The sequence below is a fragment of the Molothrus aeneus genome, chromosome 3 (genome assembly GCF_037042795.1).
Source record: "Molothrus aeneus isolate 106 chromosome 3, BPBGC_Maene_1.0, whole genome shotgun sequence".
In the NCBI taxonomy this organism is placed as follows: Eukaryota; Metazoa; Chordata; class Aves; order Passeriformes; family Icteridae; genus Molothrus; species Molothrus aeneus.
In genome coordinates this window covers 24,313,216-24,335,121 of record NC_089648.1, presented here as the reverse complement: position 1 = coordinate 24,335,121, position 21,906 = coordinate 24,313,216, and the positions used below count along the sequence as shown (strand labels likewise).

The following is a 21,906-nucleotide window of genomic DNA, read 5'->3' as shown; positions in this document are numbered from 1 at the left end:
TTTAAGTCGCAGTGTGACACCACACTACGTCCCAATTTAATTTCTTGAAATTCTGAAAGCTAGCCGTGTAGGTATCTCAAAAGTATCGCAGTTTTGCACGTTTGTTTAGGAGTTGTGTTCTCCTCGCTCTTCTATATTCGGGAGGAGGGTGGGGATGTGGCATGGGCACCGCCAACGGGAAAAGAGGAGCCTGGACCTTACGGGACCTTACGGGACCTTAGGCACGCCAGTCCCCAGCCGCGGGGACACCGCCTGGGGACAGCCCGGAGTCCTGCCGTGACCCGACACCCCGCGGGGATGTGACCCAGCATCACCCTCCGCCACCCGCCGCCCGCTGGTGTCACCGGGGGCACCGCGCCGGCTGTCCCGCCGCGCCCCGCCGCCGGGACCGACCCCCGCCGGGAAGGGCCGGGGCCGGCCCGGGCGCTGCCCGCTCGCGAAGGGAGGGAAGGGGGCAAGGAAAGGGAGGTCAGACCTGGCCGGCCGTGGCTCGCCGCGCCGGGCGCCGTCCGGGCTGTGGGCGCTGCCCGCGCCCCTCGGCGCCCGCCCCACCATCCCCGGGCGAGCGGCGCGGCCGCCTGAGCGACGGCCCGGGCGGCCACTGAGCAGCAGGGCCGCCCCCGGCGGGGGCCCGGGCGGGGCTTGCGCGGCCCTGCGGCCCCGGCAGCCGGCGGGAGGAGCGGCCCGGAGCCGGGGCCCGTCCCGGGCTGGCGCTGCCGGCGGGATGCGCTCCCGTGGCCGCCGTCGCCCCCGCGTGCTCCGGCCCCGACGGCGTCCCCGGGAGCGGACGATGGAACCCGGCTGGAGGCTGGAAGGCTTCGAGGGCAAGGCTGGCGGAGGGGTCCCAGGAAGAGACGGCCTGCCCATTTCCCATCGCCGTTTTTAAAGTTCCTTTGTGAATTAGGAATCTCTTAGTTTCGGAGACGATGTTAGGAAGAAGCATTCCGCTTGCTCTGCAGTTCCTCGGCTCCAGCATTGGAGCTCACTGTAATTGAAATTACACGTCTTGTGGAAGGTCATTTGTCAAGTACATACCGGAGGGTTGGAACCGTGCGGTCCCCGGGGCAATGCTGGGGATATTACGGTCTAAATGGGTGTCGCTGAGCTGCCCTATCCGATAGGTAACAACCCGCTTTGCATTTGAGTTCCAGCCGGGATAAAGCAGCAGGTGCATGTGCTGCTGAGTCGTGCAGGCAGCAGGCTCTTGGTCCCCTCCGGCTGAAAAGAGCTGAGGGTACATCTCGGGCAACCAGCCGTCTCTGTCTCTTCTAGAGGACTGACTGAAGTATTACAAAGTATCTGGAATAAGTAATTAGTGTGTTGCCTGGCACGTAGAGGAATCTTCCTTATACACGTTCATTTGGACTCAGATTTAATGATTCTATTTTGTTTGGATTATGATTTATGGAGGCAAAATATTTCACAGACTCTTCTGGTGCATAAACAAACCACACTGCACCATTCCTCTGGGGGTTATTTATAATGTAGGTGTGCAGAGTAAACTGCTTGTTCACATCTGTGAGTCATTTAAAGTGCAGTTTTTTCTTTTGGAAAAAAAAAATAAAACCCAGGTCTTAGAAGCTCAAATATTCCCCATCTGGTTATACACATAATTTCATTTTTTCCTATTTAGTTCAGTACAGGCTCCAATTTTCCACCCGCTTGCAGTGACCTTAGAGTATCCAAACAACTTCACTGAAGCAGTTTCATTTGCTGGTACTTTCCTAAGTGCTTCGTGTATTTTTTAAACACTGGTCGCTGAAAAGAGTGTTAAAAACACACTTGGTTTTTAGCAAGGAGTGCATTGTGTTCCACCCGAGACCTCCTGCATAGAGTGTTGGCCGCATTAAAAACACATGAGGTGAAAAAAACCCTTTGTTTGGATTACAAGATTTAGCCAAAAGAATCAAAATCATCATCAGGTTCCTAATGAGAGCTATACAAAATTATTCAGTCCTGGCGTTCAATGAAAACTTTGTCCGTATCGTTTCCTCGAATAGCGACACGCTCGCTCTCTCGGGGTAGTCCCAAGCCCTTGAATGCAGAGTGACAGAGCTGGGGGAGGCTGCGGGAATGACGTGCTCGGACCGCAAGAGGGAGAGCAAAGCCTGCTCGCTCCACGAGGGTTTCTTGCAGTTTGTCTGGTGGATTGACATCTTCACTGCCCTCTCAGTAATAGAAATGCCCTGCAGTGATGGAGCTCTCAATATTGATACAGAAGAAGGAATAGGGATCTTCAGGATTTTCTCTCAACTGCCCTTAGCTGTGATGTAGAGGTGGCTAAAATCTGTGTTCCATTACTGAAGGGAATAGAATTACAAGGTAGAACAACTGGGATGCATAGAACAAAATATAAAAATACAAACTACAATTTTATTTTGTAAATAGAAAGCAAGGGGGAAAGCCATAAATCTTCTGGGCAAAGACACAGAAAACTATTGTACATGTAAGCACAGATTCAGAGAGTTCTTCCTCCTTACTGTTGTTGCTGATGGAAGGTACATACAAGCAGTAATAAGTATGCACACATTCCTGAAAATATGTGGAGAAAGGCAAAAACTGATATACAGTACATTGTAGAAACAAACTGCAAGGTATTTGCACTTTGGAGTGATCATTTGTTAGCTAGCTCTCTGCAGAAGTGAAACAAAGTCAGAACATTAAAAAATATTTCTCTTTGCAATGTGAATTTTAAATATTAGCCTCCACATGGGCTGAAGATGTTGCAGATTTTTAAGTGTCTGTAATTGACTAAATGCAAGAAAGTAAGTTCTAAGTTTCTGGTCGTCTTGTTAAACAATAACCTCATTTGTTAAAAAGTATTATGAACATTGTATTGCAAAACATCTACTCTAGGGTGTGAAAGCTAATCCAAAAATTGCCACCAGCTTCATTTCAGAGATGATCAAGTTGTCATCAAATCTGCAACTAGAATGTAAAATTTTGCATTTATGAGAGTTTTCTGCGTATGAAGAACGTCATTCTGATGTGCTGGACCAGGACCTTACCCCTTCATGACAAAAGGAACTTTTTCTGGTCTTTTCTCACATAGATAAATATTGAAACCATTTAAGTTTAGGTATTTCAGTGGTGTGTCTACAGTTGGACATGTATGCCAGGAAACATCTTGTGATTCTAAAATCTTAGATCATACCGCTGTAGGTTTGTTCTTGTGTAGATTCTTTGAAAGGGTAACATATATATTTGCAACAGAGAAGAAGGTTCCCATTTTTTACACTAGTTGCAATTACAAAACTGTGATATAAATAAATTTATCATTTTCAGGTGACAGCCAAATTAATTTAAAAGTATCTTTCTTGACAGAAAACTTTTAAGGTATCATTTAAGTGGAGGAAAGGAAGGGAGAAAGATCATTCCTGTTCAATTATTATTATTATGAGATGACTTAAAGTGTTTCTTTTTCAAGGCTATGACTTGTCTTTCAGTGACAGAAAAGTGGCATTTTATCTAAATAACCTCTAGGATTTGTGCTTTGTGCCTTTGGATGGAAGAATCTGGAGTTACTTCACTTACTAATAAAGGCTTTTTTAACTTAAGAAAACTATAGTTTATGAGAAGATCCATGGCTTCCCTTTAAAAGTTCAACCTCTTTTTAATTATCTGGCGCCACAGAGTGGCAAAATTCTATATTGCTCTAAATAATCAGTTTCTGAGAGTTTTCAAATGATCATATAATCATGTCCATCTGAAAGAAACATAAAATATAAAATATTTTACTTACTGGTACAGGCATAGCTCAAGAGGGCTAGAATGTACAGCCTAAACATTAAAGTTTCTGTGTATGGGTTAGATTATTTCTTTTGAGGAGAATTTTCCCTGGTGAATGTTGATTTGTCAAAACTGTAAAGTTTGTGAGCGTAAACCCAGTGCTCAGGAAAAAAAAGCCTTCTGCTGATTTGCAGAAATATGTTGAGACATCCCATGTCTCAATGACAGTGAAAATGGCTGTACCTGGTCAGCCAGTCTGGTGCCCACTTACTTGATTGTTGTCCTCAGACAGTGCCCAGGGAAGTGTCATTACTCCAGAATCCTGTCCCAGTCACTAGAGGTTCAGGGACTTTGTGAGCCAGAAGTTTTGTCATTTGAAACATTACTTGTTTGTTCTTTTTCTCTTGTGATTCAGTCCAGTTGCTTTTGAACAAACATAATTTTCAAGATCCAGAATGTCCTAAGATGATGATCTCCATGGTTTAAATAATTCATTTGGTTTTAGATGTCACCTCCTTGTTTCACTTGATGCCCCTAAATTTTTGCAGAGACAATGAAAAATGTTCTTAGAAATTTCTTTTATATTCCATTTTCTCTTTCAGAGTAAAGTGATGAATTTACTTTAAGGGTTTCACAGCAAGATGCCCCTCACTGTCTTTGGCCATCCCTCATATCCTACCTCACCTGTGGCAGTCTTACCACATTCTGCACACAGTGTTTGAGGTGTAGGTGTATTTATGCAGTGACACAGTGATGTGCTCTTGCTTGATTTTTATTCTCTCCCTAGCAATTTCTCATGCTACGAGGCTTTTTTGTCTGTGGCAAGATTTGTGGCACATAGCAGAGCACAGCACAGCCACAGCATCAGTAATTCAAAGGTCTGTTGCTCCTTACCAGCAGATCAGATATTATGAAAATGGTGTGACTTACCTTTTTAAGGTAGTTCAGCCTCATAACCCTTGCCTGGTGAGCACTGGTGTGTGAGCTAGTTCTGAGTAAGGTATTTTGAGTACTGGAAACTTGGTGCTCTTAGAGAACAGAGCAATTGATGTGTGTGGGTGTTGCATGTTATCATTTCATTCCTCTAGATGCCTCTTTGCTTTCCTTGCACTGGGAAATGTGGATTCTTTGGTTGTTACCTGACAGCTCCCTGGCACTGATGTTTCTCCTAACTGGAAAAACTTGGGGAGAGCAAAGCTCTTTTGGAAAGGAGAAAGTTACTGGAAATAGTATCACAGAAAATGAGCTGTAATACACAGAGCTGGAACTTTGGAAAGGTTTCCTGAAACTGGCCAGCCTGTAGAAAGAGGATCACAGTGAATGTAAAATATGTAGGTATTGAACTGGGCTGAAGGAGCTGGGGACTTTGCTTGCACTAAGTGAGGATGAGGATAATTGTCTGATTTGTCTGGAAGGTTAAATCTCTTAAGAGCATTCAGTCTCTCTTTGAGCTGAAGATAATCCAGCATTTAGAGTAGGTCACTGGGACAGGTAGTGCCAATTAACTGTGTCAGTTTCCTTGAAATGGCTGAATGCAAAACAGGGAAAATTTGATGAACTAACAGTGAAAAACTCAAATTACTTTCTTTATATGTTTGTATGTGGTTAAACCTTTTCTCAATTCCTTTGGCCATTACCATGTCAGAAGTCAGAAGGCACTGTGAACCTTTGGTGCTAAAGAGGGATACAGAAGTTTGCTGAAAGTCCTGAGCATACCCTAATGGCCTCTGGCTGCTTTAGATTATTAAGAAAATCACTGTTGGGTGAAAATCAATTGGCAAGGAATGGGTTTTGTTATATTTTCCACTTTTTCCTTACCTAAACATTGCTGCTCTTAAATCTTTATGGAAGCATGACTGCTATGTTGAGCTGCCCTTTTACAGTAGTCACTTTTGCAATAATTATTTTCATACTGAGTGCAAAAGTTGTATCTTTGCTAGATACAACTCACAGACTTGGGAAAGGCTGTCCCCATTTGATAATCTATCACTTGCAAATGATGTGCTTATTACATACATTGTATTCTTGGGACCTGGGAGGATTGTGAAAGGCACAGAACATAGGTGTTGAAAACGGAAAAAAAAATTTCTGGCTAAAAATCATAAAATTATAGAATGGTTTGGGTAGGAAGGGACCTTAAAGTTCATCTTGTTCCACTCCCCCTGCCGGGAGGGGGCAGGGACACTTACCACTAGACCAGGTTGCTCAGAGCCCCATCCAACTTCTCCTTGAACACTTCAGGGATGAGGCATCCACAGCTTCTCTGGGCAACCTGTTACAGTGCCTTTCCAACCTCACAGCAAAGAATTTCTTCCTAACATCTAATCTAAACCTATTCTCTTCTAGTTTGAATCCATTTCCTCTTGTCCTGTCACTACATGCTCTTGTAAATAGTCTACTTCCATCTTTCTTGTAAGCTTCCTTCAGATACTTGCAAATTTACTAATGTATAAATGCTTATATAAAAAAAAATCTGGGTTTGTTTCCTAATTTTAGAATTTTAGAAAATGTGAAAGTGGTGGCAAATTAGGGACTGTTGGAAAGGATCAAGAGATATGGTTATGAGGAAACAAAGGGAGCACACTTTTCAAATTAAGTTTATTTAACTTTTCAAGTTAAACTTTAAGTTTATTTAACTTTTCAAATGAAGTTTATTGAATTTTCATGAAGTGTGTAGTCAAGCCTCTTTCTGCTCCTTGGATAAAGGGTTTGTGACTAGAGCAGCTTGATTTGTGTTGGATGCAAAATAGCATTTGCTGCCTCTGGCTCTGAAATGTAGTTGGCTCTGGAGGGAAGCCAACCAGCCACTGTGCAGCAAGGACAGCTGACAGATTAGGCTCCGAAAGACACAGCATCCCTTTAAATCAGCTGAGGACATTCAGGAACTGAGGAGGGAGAGTAACTACTGGCTAGAAACGCAAGCTAAGGTCATCATGGGATATATCAAAGTTACCACCATTTTTTTCCAGAGTTGCGCATACATTTAAAATAAGGAAAGATAGTTGTGTCTTACAAAGTCCAGTGACTCGGGAGTGAGTCCAGAGAAGGGCAGTGGAACTGGTGGAGGGTCTGGAGCACGCATCCTATGAGGAGCCGCTGAGGGAGACAAGGTTGTTTACCCAGGAGGAAAGGGAGACTCAAGGGTGACATTTTCAGTCTCTATAACTGCCTGAAAGGAGGCTGTAGGCAGGTGGGTGTCGGCCCCTTCCCCAGGCAGCTAAAGATAGGACAGGAGAACACAGCCTTTAGCAGTAGCGAGAGGTTTAGGTTGGACATTAGAAAAAATTTCAGAGAAAGGGAAATTAGAGATTGGGATGGGCTGCTCAGGCAGGTGGTGGAGTCGCCATCCCTGGAGGCGTTTAAGGAAACACTGGACGTGGCACTCGGTGCCGTGGGTCTGTTACATGGTGGCGTTCGGTCACGGGCTGGACGCGATGACCTCAGAGGGATTTTCCAACCCCATCGATTCTGTGACTCGGTGCCTCACGCAGGTTCATCTTTTAGTTAGGACAAGTATTTGCCACGGAAAGGCGGCAGCCGCTGCGGCCCCGCCGCGCAGCAGCTCCGGCAGCAGCGGCTCCCCGAGCCCTCCCGGCGTGAGGCGGCGCCGCTGCGGGGCCGGGCCGGGCGGGGGGCGGGGCGCGCCGCGGTTGGCGGCGGCCGGCACGTGGTGGGGCGGGGAGCGGGCACCGGGCACCGGGAAGGGAAGGGACGCGGCGCCGCGGGTGAGGGCCTGCGGGGGTAAGGGGCGGGCGGCGTTGCACCGGTGCTTCCCCTGCCTGCTGCTGTGGCGCTTGTGTGCAGCCGCTTTTCCAGGCGGCCGCCGCTGTGCTCCGGGCCCTCGCTGCCGCCGGGGGGAGGGAGGCCCCGGGCGGGTGCCGGAGGCGGCGTGGCCCGGCCCGGCGTCCATCCGAGCGCTCGGTGCCGCCGTGGGCGCGGGGCTGTTCGGGCGGGGAGGGCACGGAGCGGCAGCGGGGCCCGGCCGCCGCCACCTCTGAGGCCGGGCGGGCCGGCTCCGGTCTGCTCTGAGCCGCCGGAGGCGCGGGGGGCGGCCGCGTTGGGCCCACAGGTGGGGCGGGAGAGGGGATCTGGAGAGCTTCCCGGAGCTCATCAGTGTGTGCAGAGGAGACGCGGACACAACGTGGCCCGGCTCCATTCCGTGGTGCCCGGTGGCAGGGCAGGGGGCCGTGGGTACAGACTGAAACACTGTGGGTCTCTGTGAAGCGCCAGGTGTGGCGTGAAGGTGGCCGAGCACTGGCACAGCTGGGCCGGAGAGTCTCCATGCTTGGAAGCATTCGAAAGACACCGGGACAACATGTGCCTGGCTAGCTGGCTCCAGGTGGCCCAGCTGTAGCAGGAGGTTGGTCCAGATGAGCTCCAAAGGCCCCTTCCGACCTCCGCTGTTCCATAATAACGCGCTTTCGAGTCAGTGACACTGTAGCACATATTAAATCACCACTGCCATTCAAATAAGACCTTGCTATTTGTAACATCCATAATAGCAGAATTGTTCGGTTTGCTTAACAGTTCTTACTTGACGTTATTACAGGCTGAATGAGTTTTGAACAGCAAAACTGAGTAAGGGAAGTTTTGTGGCATTAATTCCTCGATTCTGTATGATGTTTCCAAATGGTGATCCAGGGTCATGCCACAAACGATGTAACAAGTGCAGTGAAATCTCAGTGAGACAGTATGTCATGTGTACAGCAATTCCCCTTTTCTATTGCTTCCATTTGCATCGTGAAGTTTGGGTAAATTTTGGATGAAATGCTGGAAATAGCTGAAGTTGGTAAATCAAAGAGAGCTATTTCCTTGAGAAAAATTGCACAGATAATGCAACAAACATTTCAAGACAGTAGGACAATGAAAAGACCATTATTGTAGGAAATGTTTGTAATTGTTTTTAAAACCATGTGACCTGTTGTTTTGATTTTTTGTTTTGTTTGTTATTTGTTTTTTAAGCAGGCATTTCTTAATCAGCTAAAATGGTTTTAAAGAAGAAGAAGGAAATTCAGGTGGATGCATTCTTTCTTGATCATCATCAGCTTGAAAAACTTCAGAGTAAGTAGGGTGCTTTTTTCCAAACTAGTGTATTTCTCTTGTCTTTGAGTAGTTACTGAAATTGATCTGGTTTTTTGCTTGTTATGTTTTATTTCTAGTGGTTTTGTTTTGTGAGTTTTAGGTGTGTTTGCTCTGCTGTGGGTTGTTTTTGTTGTGTAATGTCAATGACTTCTTACCTTGGCAGAGTCAAAAAAAATCCTTTAGAGCATTGTGGCTTTGGTTTGAAAACTCTTTACTTTGTTTTATCTGCGGTGTGAAGGTAGTAAAAGGCCCTATTTTTAATCCTACTTGCAGGCCTGTAATTCAGTGATATCTGATGTGTTAGCCTTAATATGTGGGATAACCCTGAATTTCCAAGAGTCACAGAATGATTGAGGTTGGAAGGGTTCTCTTCCAGTCTTTGTGTTTTCTGTAGTTAATTTGTTTTAAAGCTACTGTTCAAATGGTGTTTTCTATTGTGGGGATTTTTTTTTTTTGTTTGATGAAGGAAGCTTCCAGTGACATTTACTGTAAAAAAACTGAAAAAGAAGTAATACAAGATTTATAAACTAAAGTTATTATGAGGGAGCACTGGTGAGGCCCCACCTGGATTGCTGATCCAGTTCTTGCCTCCCCAGTCCAAGAGTAATATGGACATGTTGGAGAGACTCCAGCTAAGGGCTAAGATGATGAAGGGCCTGGAGCATACCTCCTGTGAGGGAAGGCTGGGAGAGCTGGGACTCTTTGGCCTGGTGAAGAGAAGGCTCTGGGGGATCTTAGCAATGTGTAAAAAATACCTGAAGAGAGGACATATGGGAGGCAGAGCCAGCATTTCTTCTGTGCTGAATAGTGATAGGACAGGAAGGCATGGCACAAACTGAAACACTAAAGATTCCCTCTAAACATATTTTTTAAGGTAAGGGAAACACTTTTTTAATGTGAGGGTGACTGAGGACAGGCACAGCTTCAATAGGGAGTTGGGGAGTCTCCAGCCTTGGAGGTATTCCGAAGCCACCTGGCCACGGTCCTGGGCAGGCAGCTCCAGGTGAACATATTTGAGCAGTGGGCTTGCACCAGATGACCCCCAGAGGTCCCTCACTATTGTATTCCAGTGAAACTGATTGTTTTTACATTTGTTAGGGAAAAAAAAAAAAAGTGTTAAGGTGTTAGGAGACTTAAGGGTTTGTGGCATCAATCGGTTTACTGGAACTGGAAAAAACCCTAAGAATCAAGCAGTCATTTCTTCTTCTTATAAATGATGTGTTATTTATATTGCTTGTTGTAATGACTTTATAAAAAGATCCTCTTCTTCTAAATGTAGGGTTTTCAAAGGCTGAAGAGCAAAATCTGGCATCTCTGCTTGTGCACTGTGCAGAGCTGAGAAATGGCATCCAGCAGATCCAGTGTATTAAACAGGTAGAGTTTCACTGTTGTTAGTGTGGCTTTTGGTAACTGAGAGCATGTCCTGTGCACTGTTAATGGCAAATACAGCTCTAAAATAAACTCCTAATGTTTTCTACCTTCCTGGAAACACAGGAAAAGCAGTTGCACATGCATCAGGTAGAAATTCAGTTCTAGTACTTAATTAGCAAGGGTCACAGTACCTGAAAATGGTGCAAGGCAAGGGACACCAAGTTTACTATATTGTATGGATTTTTGTTTTTAGAAGTGTTCTTGGAACATTCTTTGAACTTGAAACTCAAGGGGGAGTGGTAAAGAGGGAGACAGTTTTGTGCCATATGCTTGAGAGGGAAGTCTGCCACTGTTAAAAATGGTTTATCAAGAGTTTTTTGTTCATCATGTGTTCTTTTGATTATAGATTATGCCATTGGTGAAGCAGATGGATCAGAACTCTGCAGGTGATCCCATGGTTAAAGCTTGTTTGGATGTTTTGGGGGAGACGTACTTTTCGCTGGGTGCAAAGAATCCTTTGAAGAAAGTATTAGCAAGGTAAAAGATTGAGTAGTTAGCCTTCATTTTTTTTTAATGTTTTCCTTATCTCTAAGTCAGTAATTTGTCATTCACTATAAATTGCTGTAACTTAATTATGAAAATTTGCAGTACTTAATATGTTCATATGTGGAGTTTTTCTTTCTAAGTTAAAAATCTTAATTATAAATAGCATATCATTGGATAACTTCAAAGTGAAGCATTGTTTTGGCCCATTTTAGTATTGGAAAAACAACATAGTGTGTAATTAGCAGTTTGAACTTTAAAGTCCAATGTTAGAATAGAAATTTAAAACACAAAATCTCAGCTTTGTCAACAGAAGATGGTTCAGAGGAATCCTAACTAAATTTGTGGTTACTTGTGCCTATTTTTATTGCAATTATTTTTTTTTTATTGCACAATTATTGCTGTATTTCTTTATGAATTTTTTATAGCCTCAGCATTTTTTAAGATCTGATGCTGAGCTGCCTTCCTTTCTTTGTCTGAAATCATTCACTATCCCTGAGATGCAGGGCTTCCATCCTGGATTTGGTTGCAGCCACCCCAAAGCTGTGCACCCCTCTGACAGGTTTTCTAGCTGCAAACTGAGAATGTGCATGTTAATTTTAAAACACATGATGTTTTCATGCAGGATACAATATGTGTGTATTGGAGTTCTAGCTAACATGGATTTTGGTGCAGTGGATGTTCCAACACCTGTGTTGTTTCTTCATGTTGCAGTTCACTGAACGGTCTTCCTGGACATCTGATGGTGCCAGCTGTGCAAAGCTTTGTGTGCTGCCTTCGGGAAGAGCTGAAAACCACAGATGTGTATTTGTACAGAAAAGTGCTGGACAACCTTGCTTCCTGTATGGAGGACTTCAGCTTAGGTGCAGTGACATCAAATGTTCCTCTGGTTAAACTTGCTCAGCACTGGTGCCACACCTGGTAGTGATGTTGGCAGTTATGTAAAATAAATAGTGCTGGCTAGTACTCAGCACTTAAAATGTATTTTCTTTCCTCTAGGTAGAGCCTGTATTAAGAACCTGTTTGAAGAAGGTAAAGTCACATTTATAGTAAAATATGCTTCACTGCACGTTACTGGGGGAGGGCTGTGTGTGGAGAAGTGACATGAAGCAGGCATGAAGATCTATCAGATCTGATTTCCTCCTGGCTAGTTTTCAAAAAACGAGTACCCTTACATGGTACTTTTTTGTGAAAGACAAGACTGATTCATACTTTTAATTTCCAGGGGTCAGTTTTGCTCAGTTTTACTTTACTGGGCAACTTTGATACAAATCTAGGTAGCAGTGAGCAATTGTGGTAGGGAGAGTCAATATCTCACAGATTAGGCCAAGTGGATTGGAAACTTGTTTTGTACCAGGTTGTTGCAAAACAGTTTGAGATTTTGTTTCAGCATTGCTTGTGTTTGTCTGTACTGAAATTCCAGTTTAATTTGTTGGTGGAATGCAGGAATCACCACTGTATGGGTAACTATTCATTGTAGCTGGGTATGTGTGATGTATTGAGATGTATGTGTGATGGCTTTGATAGAAATTTTCTGTTCTATTTCTCTTGTAAGTAAATTTATACCATAATTATTTTCACTAGTTCTTCAGTTTCTGCAGAAGTTGCTGCTTGACATACAGGAAGAAAACAGGCAAGTGAATTCAGTAGATGCTCTGTTTTATCTGGTTTTATTTCACTCTTGCAAGATAATTTGGTTTGGTTTAAAATATCACTTTGGTAGCCATACATGGATGAGAGATAGAAATATCATTTTACAGTGATGCAGATTTTAAATAAAAACTGATTCTTTTCTTTTGTGGCAATATAGTAATATAAGAGAGGTAATGCACTGATACTTTTAGAGCTACTACTAAGGGAGGCCTTTGAGTTAAGGTTTTGCCATCTGAATTGTGGCTAAAGAGTGTAATTAATAAATGTAAAATTCAGGTAGAGTAAAACTCTTTCATGTTCCATGAGTGTTTAATTCAGTATTGGTCTACTTGACATTTTCCAGCATTTCATTAAGTGAAGCAGCTTCATTGTGGTCTCTCATTCTGAACTGAGAGGAGAAGGGCACTTAATGAAGTGCTTTCTACACTGAAAGTTTAGATACTTTCTGTCTTCATGTTGGAAGAAAGTCAAATCACAGAAATGTCCTTCGTACATGGAGGAACTACTTGAAAAATTAGAAAAGAGCAGCACTGCATTATGTTGGCCTTTTTGGCAAGTTTCTGGTAAAGTTCAGTTCTGCTCAGGCAGAATGACATGAATGAAAGTTTGTCACAGGAACCTGCAGAAAATGTAGCACAATTTGTCATTTTCATTTGTTAACTTCATTTTAACAAACTACCCTTGAGTCTTCTCCTTGTTTTCCTGTAGTTACATATCTGATCAACTCAAGCAATACATTAGTTTTTACCATTAATTCTATTTAAAGTTGGCAGAGTGTGGTTCTCTGGGGATGGTGAAGAATGGTTTTAATTTGTTTTTTGTGTGCTTGCTTGTGTCTTTTTTTTTCCACAGAAAGAATCATGGAAATCGTATTGTTCAGACTCAGCTGATGCATGATTTACTGATAGCCATTAAAGTTTCAATGATGCTTATACAGAAATTGCAAGAAAATATCCAGGGAAGTCTTTGGAAAGACAGTGAATCTTTTGTTTGGCAAAGTATGTGTAGTTTACTGAAAAGTTGCACAAACTTCCTAATGGATGGTAAGTTTAATAACATTAAAACCCTAATGTTTTCATTAACCCGTTGTCTTTGTAGTAAGCAACCTGTAGGTATAAAGACTTAGTTTAGCTTGCATGGAAATTGAACTACTGAGATTAATTGGAGTAGGAGCAGTGGTTGGGTTTTTGGTGAGCTATGATTTGTAGATGGCAGTTTTAGAATGTACAGTTTAACTTGTCCCACTACAAATACCAAGATTAATGCTATTATTAATAATTCAAAAACTAAAAGAAATGCTTTTGAGAGTCACCAAATGTCTGTGCCTACTAGAAATATCTACACCTCTATGAAATATGCTGTCAGAACTATTTATGGGCACACCATAACTGATAGTGTTTTCTTTTCATACAGATGTTTTTATGTAGTAGAATTTAACATGTCAGTAGTCTCTGCCACAGCCCTCCTTGCCTTAGTGGGCAGTCCTGTGTTTTCTTCTGTTAAAGATATAGCAATTCCTTATTACACTGGAGGATAAAGTTATTAATATTTGCTCTCCAAGTGGGCACTACAGATTTGTGATGATACAACTAAGTACAAGTAGCCTAGCAAAATTCAATGCCATATTTTATAATTTTGCCACACAGTTCTAGCACTCAGTGTTTGCTGCATTCTAATGTACAATATCTCTGCTGTGTAGCAACGCTCCTGCAGACTGTTCAGACTACCTCAGGACTGGCTGTTGTTCTCTTCACCAGAGCTATGTATGAGCCAGTTGAGGAATTACCTTCATTGGTAAGTGTATTTTTTGGCTGAAGACTGTGCAGTATCGTGGTGTTGTTACCCTGTGCTATCAGTGTTTTCTGGAGGCTTTGCTGATGCAGATACCAGGGCTTGCCAGCCTCTATCAGTCCTTAGCTGGAGTGTAATCCTTTCTTCTCTCCTTGCTATATGAAGTCATAAGACTTGGGTTTGGAATGTGACAGCCACACTATTTACAAGAAATTTCTTCAGACCTTCTAAGCTATGCTTCACAGGTTTTCTGCTGTGCTGAGGTGCTGTAATGGGTGTGTTTTGGTGTTCCAGATCAGTGGCTTGCTCCTTGGGACAGTGGAACACTCAGGTGTGCCAGCGTGGTTCCTGAGGAACTGTGGGGTTCTGTGCACGGCAGAACTCCCGGGCTGGGTCCTGCTCTTCCTTTGCCATGGAGCACTGGCTATGCTGGATTGGAAAAATGGCAGCATGGGTGAAAATGGAGAGAAACTATTGTTAGATATTGCATCAGTCTTGTTGTCATTGAGTTCAGAGTAAGTTTGTGTTCTGTGTTGTTTCATGTTTTCTAACTCTATTTTTGCATGACTCCTGTGGTCCTGGTGGAATATCTCTGATGTTTTCAGTGTGATGATACTAGATTCTGTCAAAAATGCAATCTTTTTAATATATTCATGAAAACTCTGTAAATTTGAAAAATATAATGATGTTGCATATGTAGTTCTAAGTTTTTTTCTTGCATGCTAAGATTTTGTTTTCTAACATGAATGGGATAAATTTATAATTCCCTTATGGTAAGGTGTGTCAGTATCAGTTCTTATGTAGACAGATAAACTTCAGTTTCAGGACATCATGTCCTCTCCTTCTGAAAGTTCAGAGGAAAGCAAAGCGTGCCAGTGTGTGGAATACTTGAAATAATACGAGTTTTAGTTGTTGTTTTGTTTTTCTGGCTGCTTGCATCTAAGGGCCCACCAGCAGTATTGGATTGGAAATTAAAATGTGTATTCAGTTTGACCTTTGATTGTGCCTCGGAGATCATTTTGTGATCTTGTTTTTGCACATAGGATACTCAGTTCTGATGGTTTTATATGGCAATGAAAATTTTTCCTTACATTTTCAAGAAGCACGCAACAACGTAATGCTGCTCAAATGTTAGCGGGTGCATAGTAAATTTTTTTGTGTTATTGTTGTGGGGCTTGTGTGGTTTCTTTTCCCCATTGTTAGGGGGTTTAGCTGCAACCACTTAATAGCACATCAGGTAACTAAGCATGTATTTGGCAACATCCAGTTGATCACTTCTGTGTTCATTCCTTTTCCTCCATGAATGGGTTGAGTCTCCTAATCTGTTTTCATGTAAGGTAAGTGAATGTGATGAATAGTTATTCTGAAATACAAAATGTATTTTTTAAAAATACTGATAAATGAAGATGATAATTTTTTTTGTGTTTGTTCTTTTTAAAAGGTTAAAAGAACCCAGTGTGGCAACATCTTTGTCTAGAATTCTTGTTATTTGGACTAATTCAGCACTGGCTGCCCTTGTTTCAGGCTCTCCAGCTCTAAAAATCAAACTTAATGGGAACTCTGATATAATTGGGAGGCTGCTGGAATACATTTATACACACTGGGACCACCCTCTGGATGCCATCAGACACCAAACCAAATTGATTTTCAAGAATCTTCTTCAGATACACCAAACCACCATTGCTGGATCCAATGGAAAATCAGACCCATTCTTTGCAAGGCTGATAAAGCATTTACTGAGCTTGGACTGGCATGTAAAAGGAAAATATACTTCTCTTGGCTCTCTGGTGGAATGTGTGGGCACTGAAAATATACTGCAGTTGGACAGAACAATTCCACTGCAGATCCTGGATGTGATGAGTGATCAGTCTCTTGCACCTTATGCCAGTGATCTTCTGGAAACCATGTTTACAAATCACAAGGCCCATTTTACTTCCAGTTTTCAGGAAGGCACCTGGATTGACCAGTGGCACAACATCTGGGTTTCTCCTCTTCTGGTAGTACTGTGTGAAGGGAATCATGACCAAACTACTTATATAATAGATTACTATTTACCAAAATTGCTCAAATGTAACCCTGACAGTCTGAGCTACATGATAAGAATTCTTCAGGCCTCTGCAGATGCTAATCTGGGTAAGAAAATAAACTTTGTATTTGTAATTATGATTGGATTAAAAAAAAATCGTTACCATGTGATTTCTGGTCTATTATTGTTAGAATTGATTTGGAAGAAAAATTCCAGTTGCTTATTATTGCTTATTAGTATTTCAAGGTGAAAGTCATAATAATTATAAGTGTGTCTCTGTGCCATGAGCAAAATCCTTCTGTGGGTGCCTTATGGTTCTCTTTACCAGGGTTTGTTAGGTTTCTGTATTTTCTCCTACTACTTCTATTTTCTTTCTTACGCAGGTGTGCCCAGTAACAGATTGTTTTTCTTGTAAATATGTGGATACAAGATTTATGATTCTCTTGTTTTGAAGTAATTTAGTGGACTCTAAAATGATGGCTTGTGAGACCTCACAAGGTCTTTTTGTCATATGTCACATTTGAGATGAAGCTTTTTGGGATTTAGAACTGGTTTCATCTATAGCAGCACTATCTTTTGGGATTTATGGAGTAGAAATAAAAGGGAGTCGGTCACGTGTTGAAAGTATTGGGAGTTTCTGATGAGCGCTGCAAATAGTACATTGCTTCTATTAATCATTAATTTTTACTGGTTTTAATTTTGTAATTTTCTTTAGGCTCTTGCAGTACTAGAGGAGCTCTTGGAGCATTAATGGCATGCTTGAGAACAGCCAGGGCCCATGGACATCTGGACCTTTCAAATATCATGAGCAGTGGTCTTGTATCCATTGAGTGTATAAAACAGGGTCTAGTTCATCAGCATAGCCAGGTAAAGGGACAATCATTTATGTATCCTTTAAATTAGAATAATTGCTTTGATCCTGGTTATTGTGTTAGTGTTGTATTAAAACAAAGGTGTCATCATAGGTGTCAGTAACTCTTTTGTGGTGAACTTTTAAACATCTTTCAGGTTTGCATTGATGCTTTAGGTTTGCTCTGTGAAACCCATCGTACTACAGAAATTGTGTCTCCGGAAGAAATGCAGCTAATTCAATTCTTTATGATGTACAACTTGAACAACCAATCTCCTTCTGTAAGGCAACAGATTGTTTCTCTGCTGAGAAAGGTAATTTCAAACTATGAGCAATGTCTAACGTGCCTCCTATGTTAGTTATAACACCATTTTAAAGGAAATAATGAGTATGTTAGGAAGCTGCTCATTGGAAGGAGTAAAACCTCTAAGGCCAGGAGTATGCTTTATGCTTTACTGAATGGTGTTAAGTCATCACAGACAAGGATGGCTTAAACAGAATATTAAGTGGCAGAGGCAGGGTAACTTCATGAGTGGTGGTGGTGGTGGGTGTTGTTTGACCTGCCAGCACCTGCACGCTTTGCCAATAGCAAAGCAACGTGCCCTGGAATCAGCAGTGAGCCTTGTGTTGCCTTTGCTGGGGCCTGAAGCTGTGCTTACATGGACTTGTCACACCTCAGGCAAATTCAGTCACTTCATCACCCTCAGAAACTGACCTGGAAAACAAAGTAGGAAAATACTCACTATGATGTGATTGTGCCTTTACAGTCTGCAGGGGAATGAGTCTCTCCGTTTGGTGGAAGTTGCCAAGGTCACATGTAGCTCATGGTAGAAGGATGGGGATAAAATGAGAAACCATGTATGTATAAAGAGCATTGGAACATCTTGGAAGATGTTTATGGCAAAAGAAGGCAGTGTGGAAGGAGAAAATAATTAATTTGAGAAGGGAGGAGAGGATGTCAGTTTGACAAAACCAAAAGAGAAATCCCATCTCTTTCCTTTCTTACCTGGTGCAGACTGAGGAGCATGAGATGGAAAAGTCGTGCTAGATGGGAGTGTGATAAGAAAGTAAATACTACTTATGGTCAGCAAAAGATGTGGTGAAAGCACTTCTGAAGGGAGTCAAACTCTAAGAGAAACTGAGGCTGTAGAAGTTATCTGCATTGAGTTTTTTATAGATGAACACAGTTCCACAGAAAATGAGGCAGGAGGAGGAGGAGGCTTGGCATGAATTTAAGGAGGGAGATGGAAGAAGGTTTTGGAGGTGTAGAGGGAGGAGAGAAGAAATTGGTCACAAGAGAGGTGGGAAGCAAAACCTTGGGTTTGGAGTGGAGAGAGAAGGATCTGTTCTGTGTTATGCTGTGGGCAAACTTCCTAAAAATTATAAGCAGTGTGATTTGGAAAATAAGCTAAAAATCTACCTTTCCCTGATTTCAATGTCAATGATTCTTGTCTCATCTATGTTTTCTTTTGTTTTAACAGTTATTTTGCAGGATACAAGAAAGTTCTCAAGTTCTTTATAAGTTGGAGCAAAATAAAACCAAGCAAGAGTTAGTTGAGAAGTCAACTAAAATGCCTCCTTTGAGGATTTTGCAGCAATACAAAGTAAGTAGACTGCTAGAGATGCAGGTAATAGAGGTGGGATAGCACTTCAGAGAGTTCTTTATTCCTGAACACCACTGAGTAAGTTAGGTACTCTGTGTGTTAGGCAATAGTTCAGTGCAGAAGGAAAAAAACCTGTAAAGTCAAACAGTACTGGGGAGCTTGTCCACTCTGATGCACTTGTGCAAGTTTATTTTGACTAAATATGCTGTTATTGATGAACTGAATGCCCATCGATATTTGGAGGGTGCCTTTAGGGTAAATTTTGTTTGAAACCAATAAAGGTTATGAGGGATTGCTCTGTGATGTGCATTGAAACAGCAGTAAGTGAGGAACGGCTGGAGATGGACCCTCAATCAAAAAAAAAAAAATTTGGCAAATGTCCTGTCCTGTTGGCCACTTAGTAGTGAGTTTTAAATGATGTGTGTTACTGGGACTTAAAATAGAGATCAGTTAAGCTTCAGTCTTTTTCTAGGTCTCCAGAATAATCAGTGAGTGAGAGAATCAATGACAAGAGCTTTAGCATGAAGACTTCTTTTGTATTTGTCCTTTTTATCCTATTTAAAGGCTCACATCATCAGTATCTTTGTGCCAATCTGTTCCTTGAGTTCTGCTTTTCTTGGTCAGCTAATTTTCAGGATTAGATACAATGGCTGTCTTTTTGTGGGCCTGAGGAAAGGAAACTGTTGTATTTAGAAACCTAAATGATTGTCTGGCCTTCACTGTACTCTAAGAAACAAGAAACTCTGTCTGCACTGTGAATGTTGGCTTCCTGTTTTTCTAAAATTAACTGTCAAGTCATAATTTTTGGGGTAAAGCAGAATGTCCTGAGTTCAGTTACTTGGGCTTTTCTTTGTAGGGCAGCAAATAAACAGTCTTAATTTTTTTCCTGCAATTTTTTTTCCCCAGGATTTCATGTCATCTGTATGTGCCAGACTTTTTGAGGTATTGTTTCCTGGTTCATCCCACCCAACCAGGTTTTGTGCACTAAGTATTTTGGAATCAATAGCAGAAATATTTTCTGTTCCAAAAGGTAAGAAGTCTAATTTATAGACTTTAATAGACTGTAGGAATGGAAGGTATTGAAGAAGTGTCCTTTATGCCAGCTAGTCAGATTCTGTCAAAGTAAAAGTAAAAGGGTATTCTTAGTCCTTTATTTCTATGGCATTTCCTGGATTGCTTTTGTTTTACCTCAAGGGAGGATGGTAAGTTTTTTTTGAAAAAGGAATATTGAAGTAAATGCTAATAATTGCCTGTTGCATGTCTTCTTTAAATTATTTATAAATTTTTATTGCATAGCCTGTTTTTTAGGAAGGCTTATTTACTTTATTATGAGGAAAATGTCTGGACAAGTGTCAGTGTATTTGGTAACTTCACTCCTTTTTCCTGCTCATATATCTTGATAGCTTGAAATGCTGAATTCAAAAAAACTCTGGTTTGAAAAATATAGCATATCCTCATGATACTATGCTAAATAAAAGACAGTTTTATTATCCAGTTAACGATGATCTGCTGGTGTTTTTTTTTCATTTTCTTAATGATTTTATGGCAATCTTAATTCAATAAGTATTTAGAGCTTTGGAGTATTGATAATCTTGCTAAATCTTGTCTCTGGATCACGTGGTCAACATAAAAATATGTTTCAGTCCTAAATTATAACCTTTTCTTTAAAGAGATTAGTTGTCTAATATTAAAGTTGATTTTGAGAGGGAATACAATTGCCATCTTGCTAAATAATTTCTCAAAACCCTTGATAAATGAACACAATGTTATTATTATAAGTATGTAGTTTATTATTACTGTTTTTTTTAAAAACAAACTTATCCTCAGTTGTTTATAATAGCAGCTGAGGGTTTTGTAAATTGGACAATATTTCTATAAAGGCAATTCAGCTCTTGTATTCTGTGCTGTATTATGGTGCAGTTGTTTACATCCTAAAATTTCTGCCTTCTTTACAGCATTAAGTCAAGTCACCAGAATTCACAACTCATTTATATCCAAAATTGAAACCAGAAGAAATTGTAATGGCTTACATTTTAAGGGATTATTCCTATGACAAAATACCTCAAAACACCAAGTGCCAAAATACACTGAAGCTTTCCACCACTTTATTGAAAGAAATTATTTTCTAATATTACATACTTACAGGAAAAGAGTTTTTAAGCAAAACTAAATAAAGTTTTTTTTTAATGCTAAATTTAAAGGGAGTAAATGGGATTCTGTTTTTGGCAACAAGTTATTTTCTGTATTACTAAGAGTAATTTTTCTGAATAAGGTAAGCTAACAATGTTAAATATGGTATTTTAAAACCTATTAAGATAAATAATATTAAAATAATAATTTGGCTAAAATTTAATGCTTCTTTTAGTATAGCAAAGCAGAATGTGAGGAGAGTGCTTATTCTGGAAAGAGTTACAGCACAACTATCTAAGGCATTAATTTCTTTGAACAGGCCAGGCACAAGTTTTCCAGCTGGATCAGGAGATGGATTCTGCTCGTGTCCAAACTCTGATCCAGTGTTTTGCCAGTACTTTTGAGGAAGTAAAAATTCTGGCATTTAGACTTCTGATGAAACTACGTGATGTTGCATTGAATTTACAGGTATGAACTTGAAGAGTTTAGAGGGAGCAATTTTGTGGAAGATGGATGTTCTGTAGTATACCAGGTGCCTGTGTTAGGTACAGAGCAGGAATCCTGAGCCTTAGAAGCCAGTCCAAGTTGCCGGCAGCAGTGTTCATCACCAGCACCTTCTGTATAATTTTATACAGCTTCTGCCCTTGCCTAAGGAGGCTTGTTTCACTAATGGATGGAGGAGTTTGGGAAGTTCTTTGGGTATGACTGTGAACTGTCAGAAAAATAGTTAATGCAAGCCTTTGGCTTAGCTGTGACTTCTCTTTGTAAATGATTGAGGCATTTTGACTTGGTTATTCTTGTACTTTTAGGAAATGCAGCTCCCTGTTTCCTTTCCTTTCTAATTGATCTGAAGTTTCGTTATCTGATTGGTTTTTTTGATTCCTCACAATTTTTACCCTTTGAATTGATGCTGATTTGTCTGTAATAACTTGATGAAAATTTATTTTAAAATTCATTAGTACAGATGAGCAAATACTGCTACCAAGTAAACTGTGCTTCTCTTTAATGTCCATTAGCAAATAAAACACATTAACTTGAAAAAAGAAATTTCCTGTGAGGTGCAGTGTAATTGAACACTGCTTTATAAATGGCTGTCCCCATCCTCAATGTCTATGTAATTGTATCCT

At 41.2% G+C, this 21,906-nt stretch overlaps 1 protein-coding gene across 1 annotated transcript in view; it reads left to right on the top strand.

Annotated features, from left to right (window-relative positions):
• The first annotated feature begins 7,412 nt into the window (after window positions 1-7,412).
• THADA (THADA armadillo repeat containing) overlaps window positions 7,413-21,906 on the top strand; it is a 153,044-nt gene continuing 138,550 nt past the window's right edge. Inside the window, exons 1-16 of the mRNA XM_066546497.1 lie at window positions 7,413-7,454; window positions 8,695-8,790; window positions 10,091-10,185; window positions 10,589-10,719; window positions 11,440-11,588; window positions 11,725-11,757; window positions 12,310-12,362; window positions 13,235-13,421; window positions 14,078-14,172; window positions 14,464-14,684; window positions 15,611-16,302; window positions 16,911-17,062; window positions 17,204-17,359; window positions 18,527-18,649; window positions 19,556-19,679; window positions 21,099-21,247. Coding sequence (XP_066402594.1) covers window positions 8,715-8,790; window positions 10,091-10,185; window positions 10,589-10,719; window positions 11,440-11,588; window positions 11,725-11,757; window positions 12,310-12,362; window positions 13,235-13,421; window positions 14,078-14,172; window positions 14,464-14,684; window positions 15,611-16,302; window positions 16,911-17,062; window positions 17,204-17,359; window positions 18,527-18,649; window positions 19,556-19,679; window positions 21,099-21,247 — 2,436 coding nt within the window. The 5' untranslated portion in view covers window positions 7,413-7,454; window positions 8,695-8,714. The remainder of the gene's footprint in view (window positions 7,455-8,694; window positions 8,791-10,090; window positions 10,186-10,588; window positions 10,720-11,439; window positions 11,589-11,724; window positions 11,758-12,309; window positions 12,363-13,234; window positions 13,422-14,077; window positions 14,173-14,463; window positions 14,685-15,610; window positions 16,303-16,910; window positions 17,063-17,203; window positions 17,360-18,526; window positions 18,650-19,555; window positions 19,680-21,098; window positions 21,248-21,906) is intronic.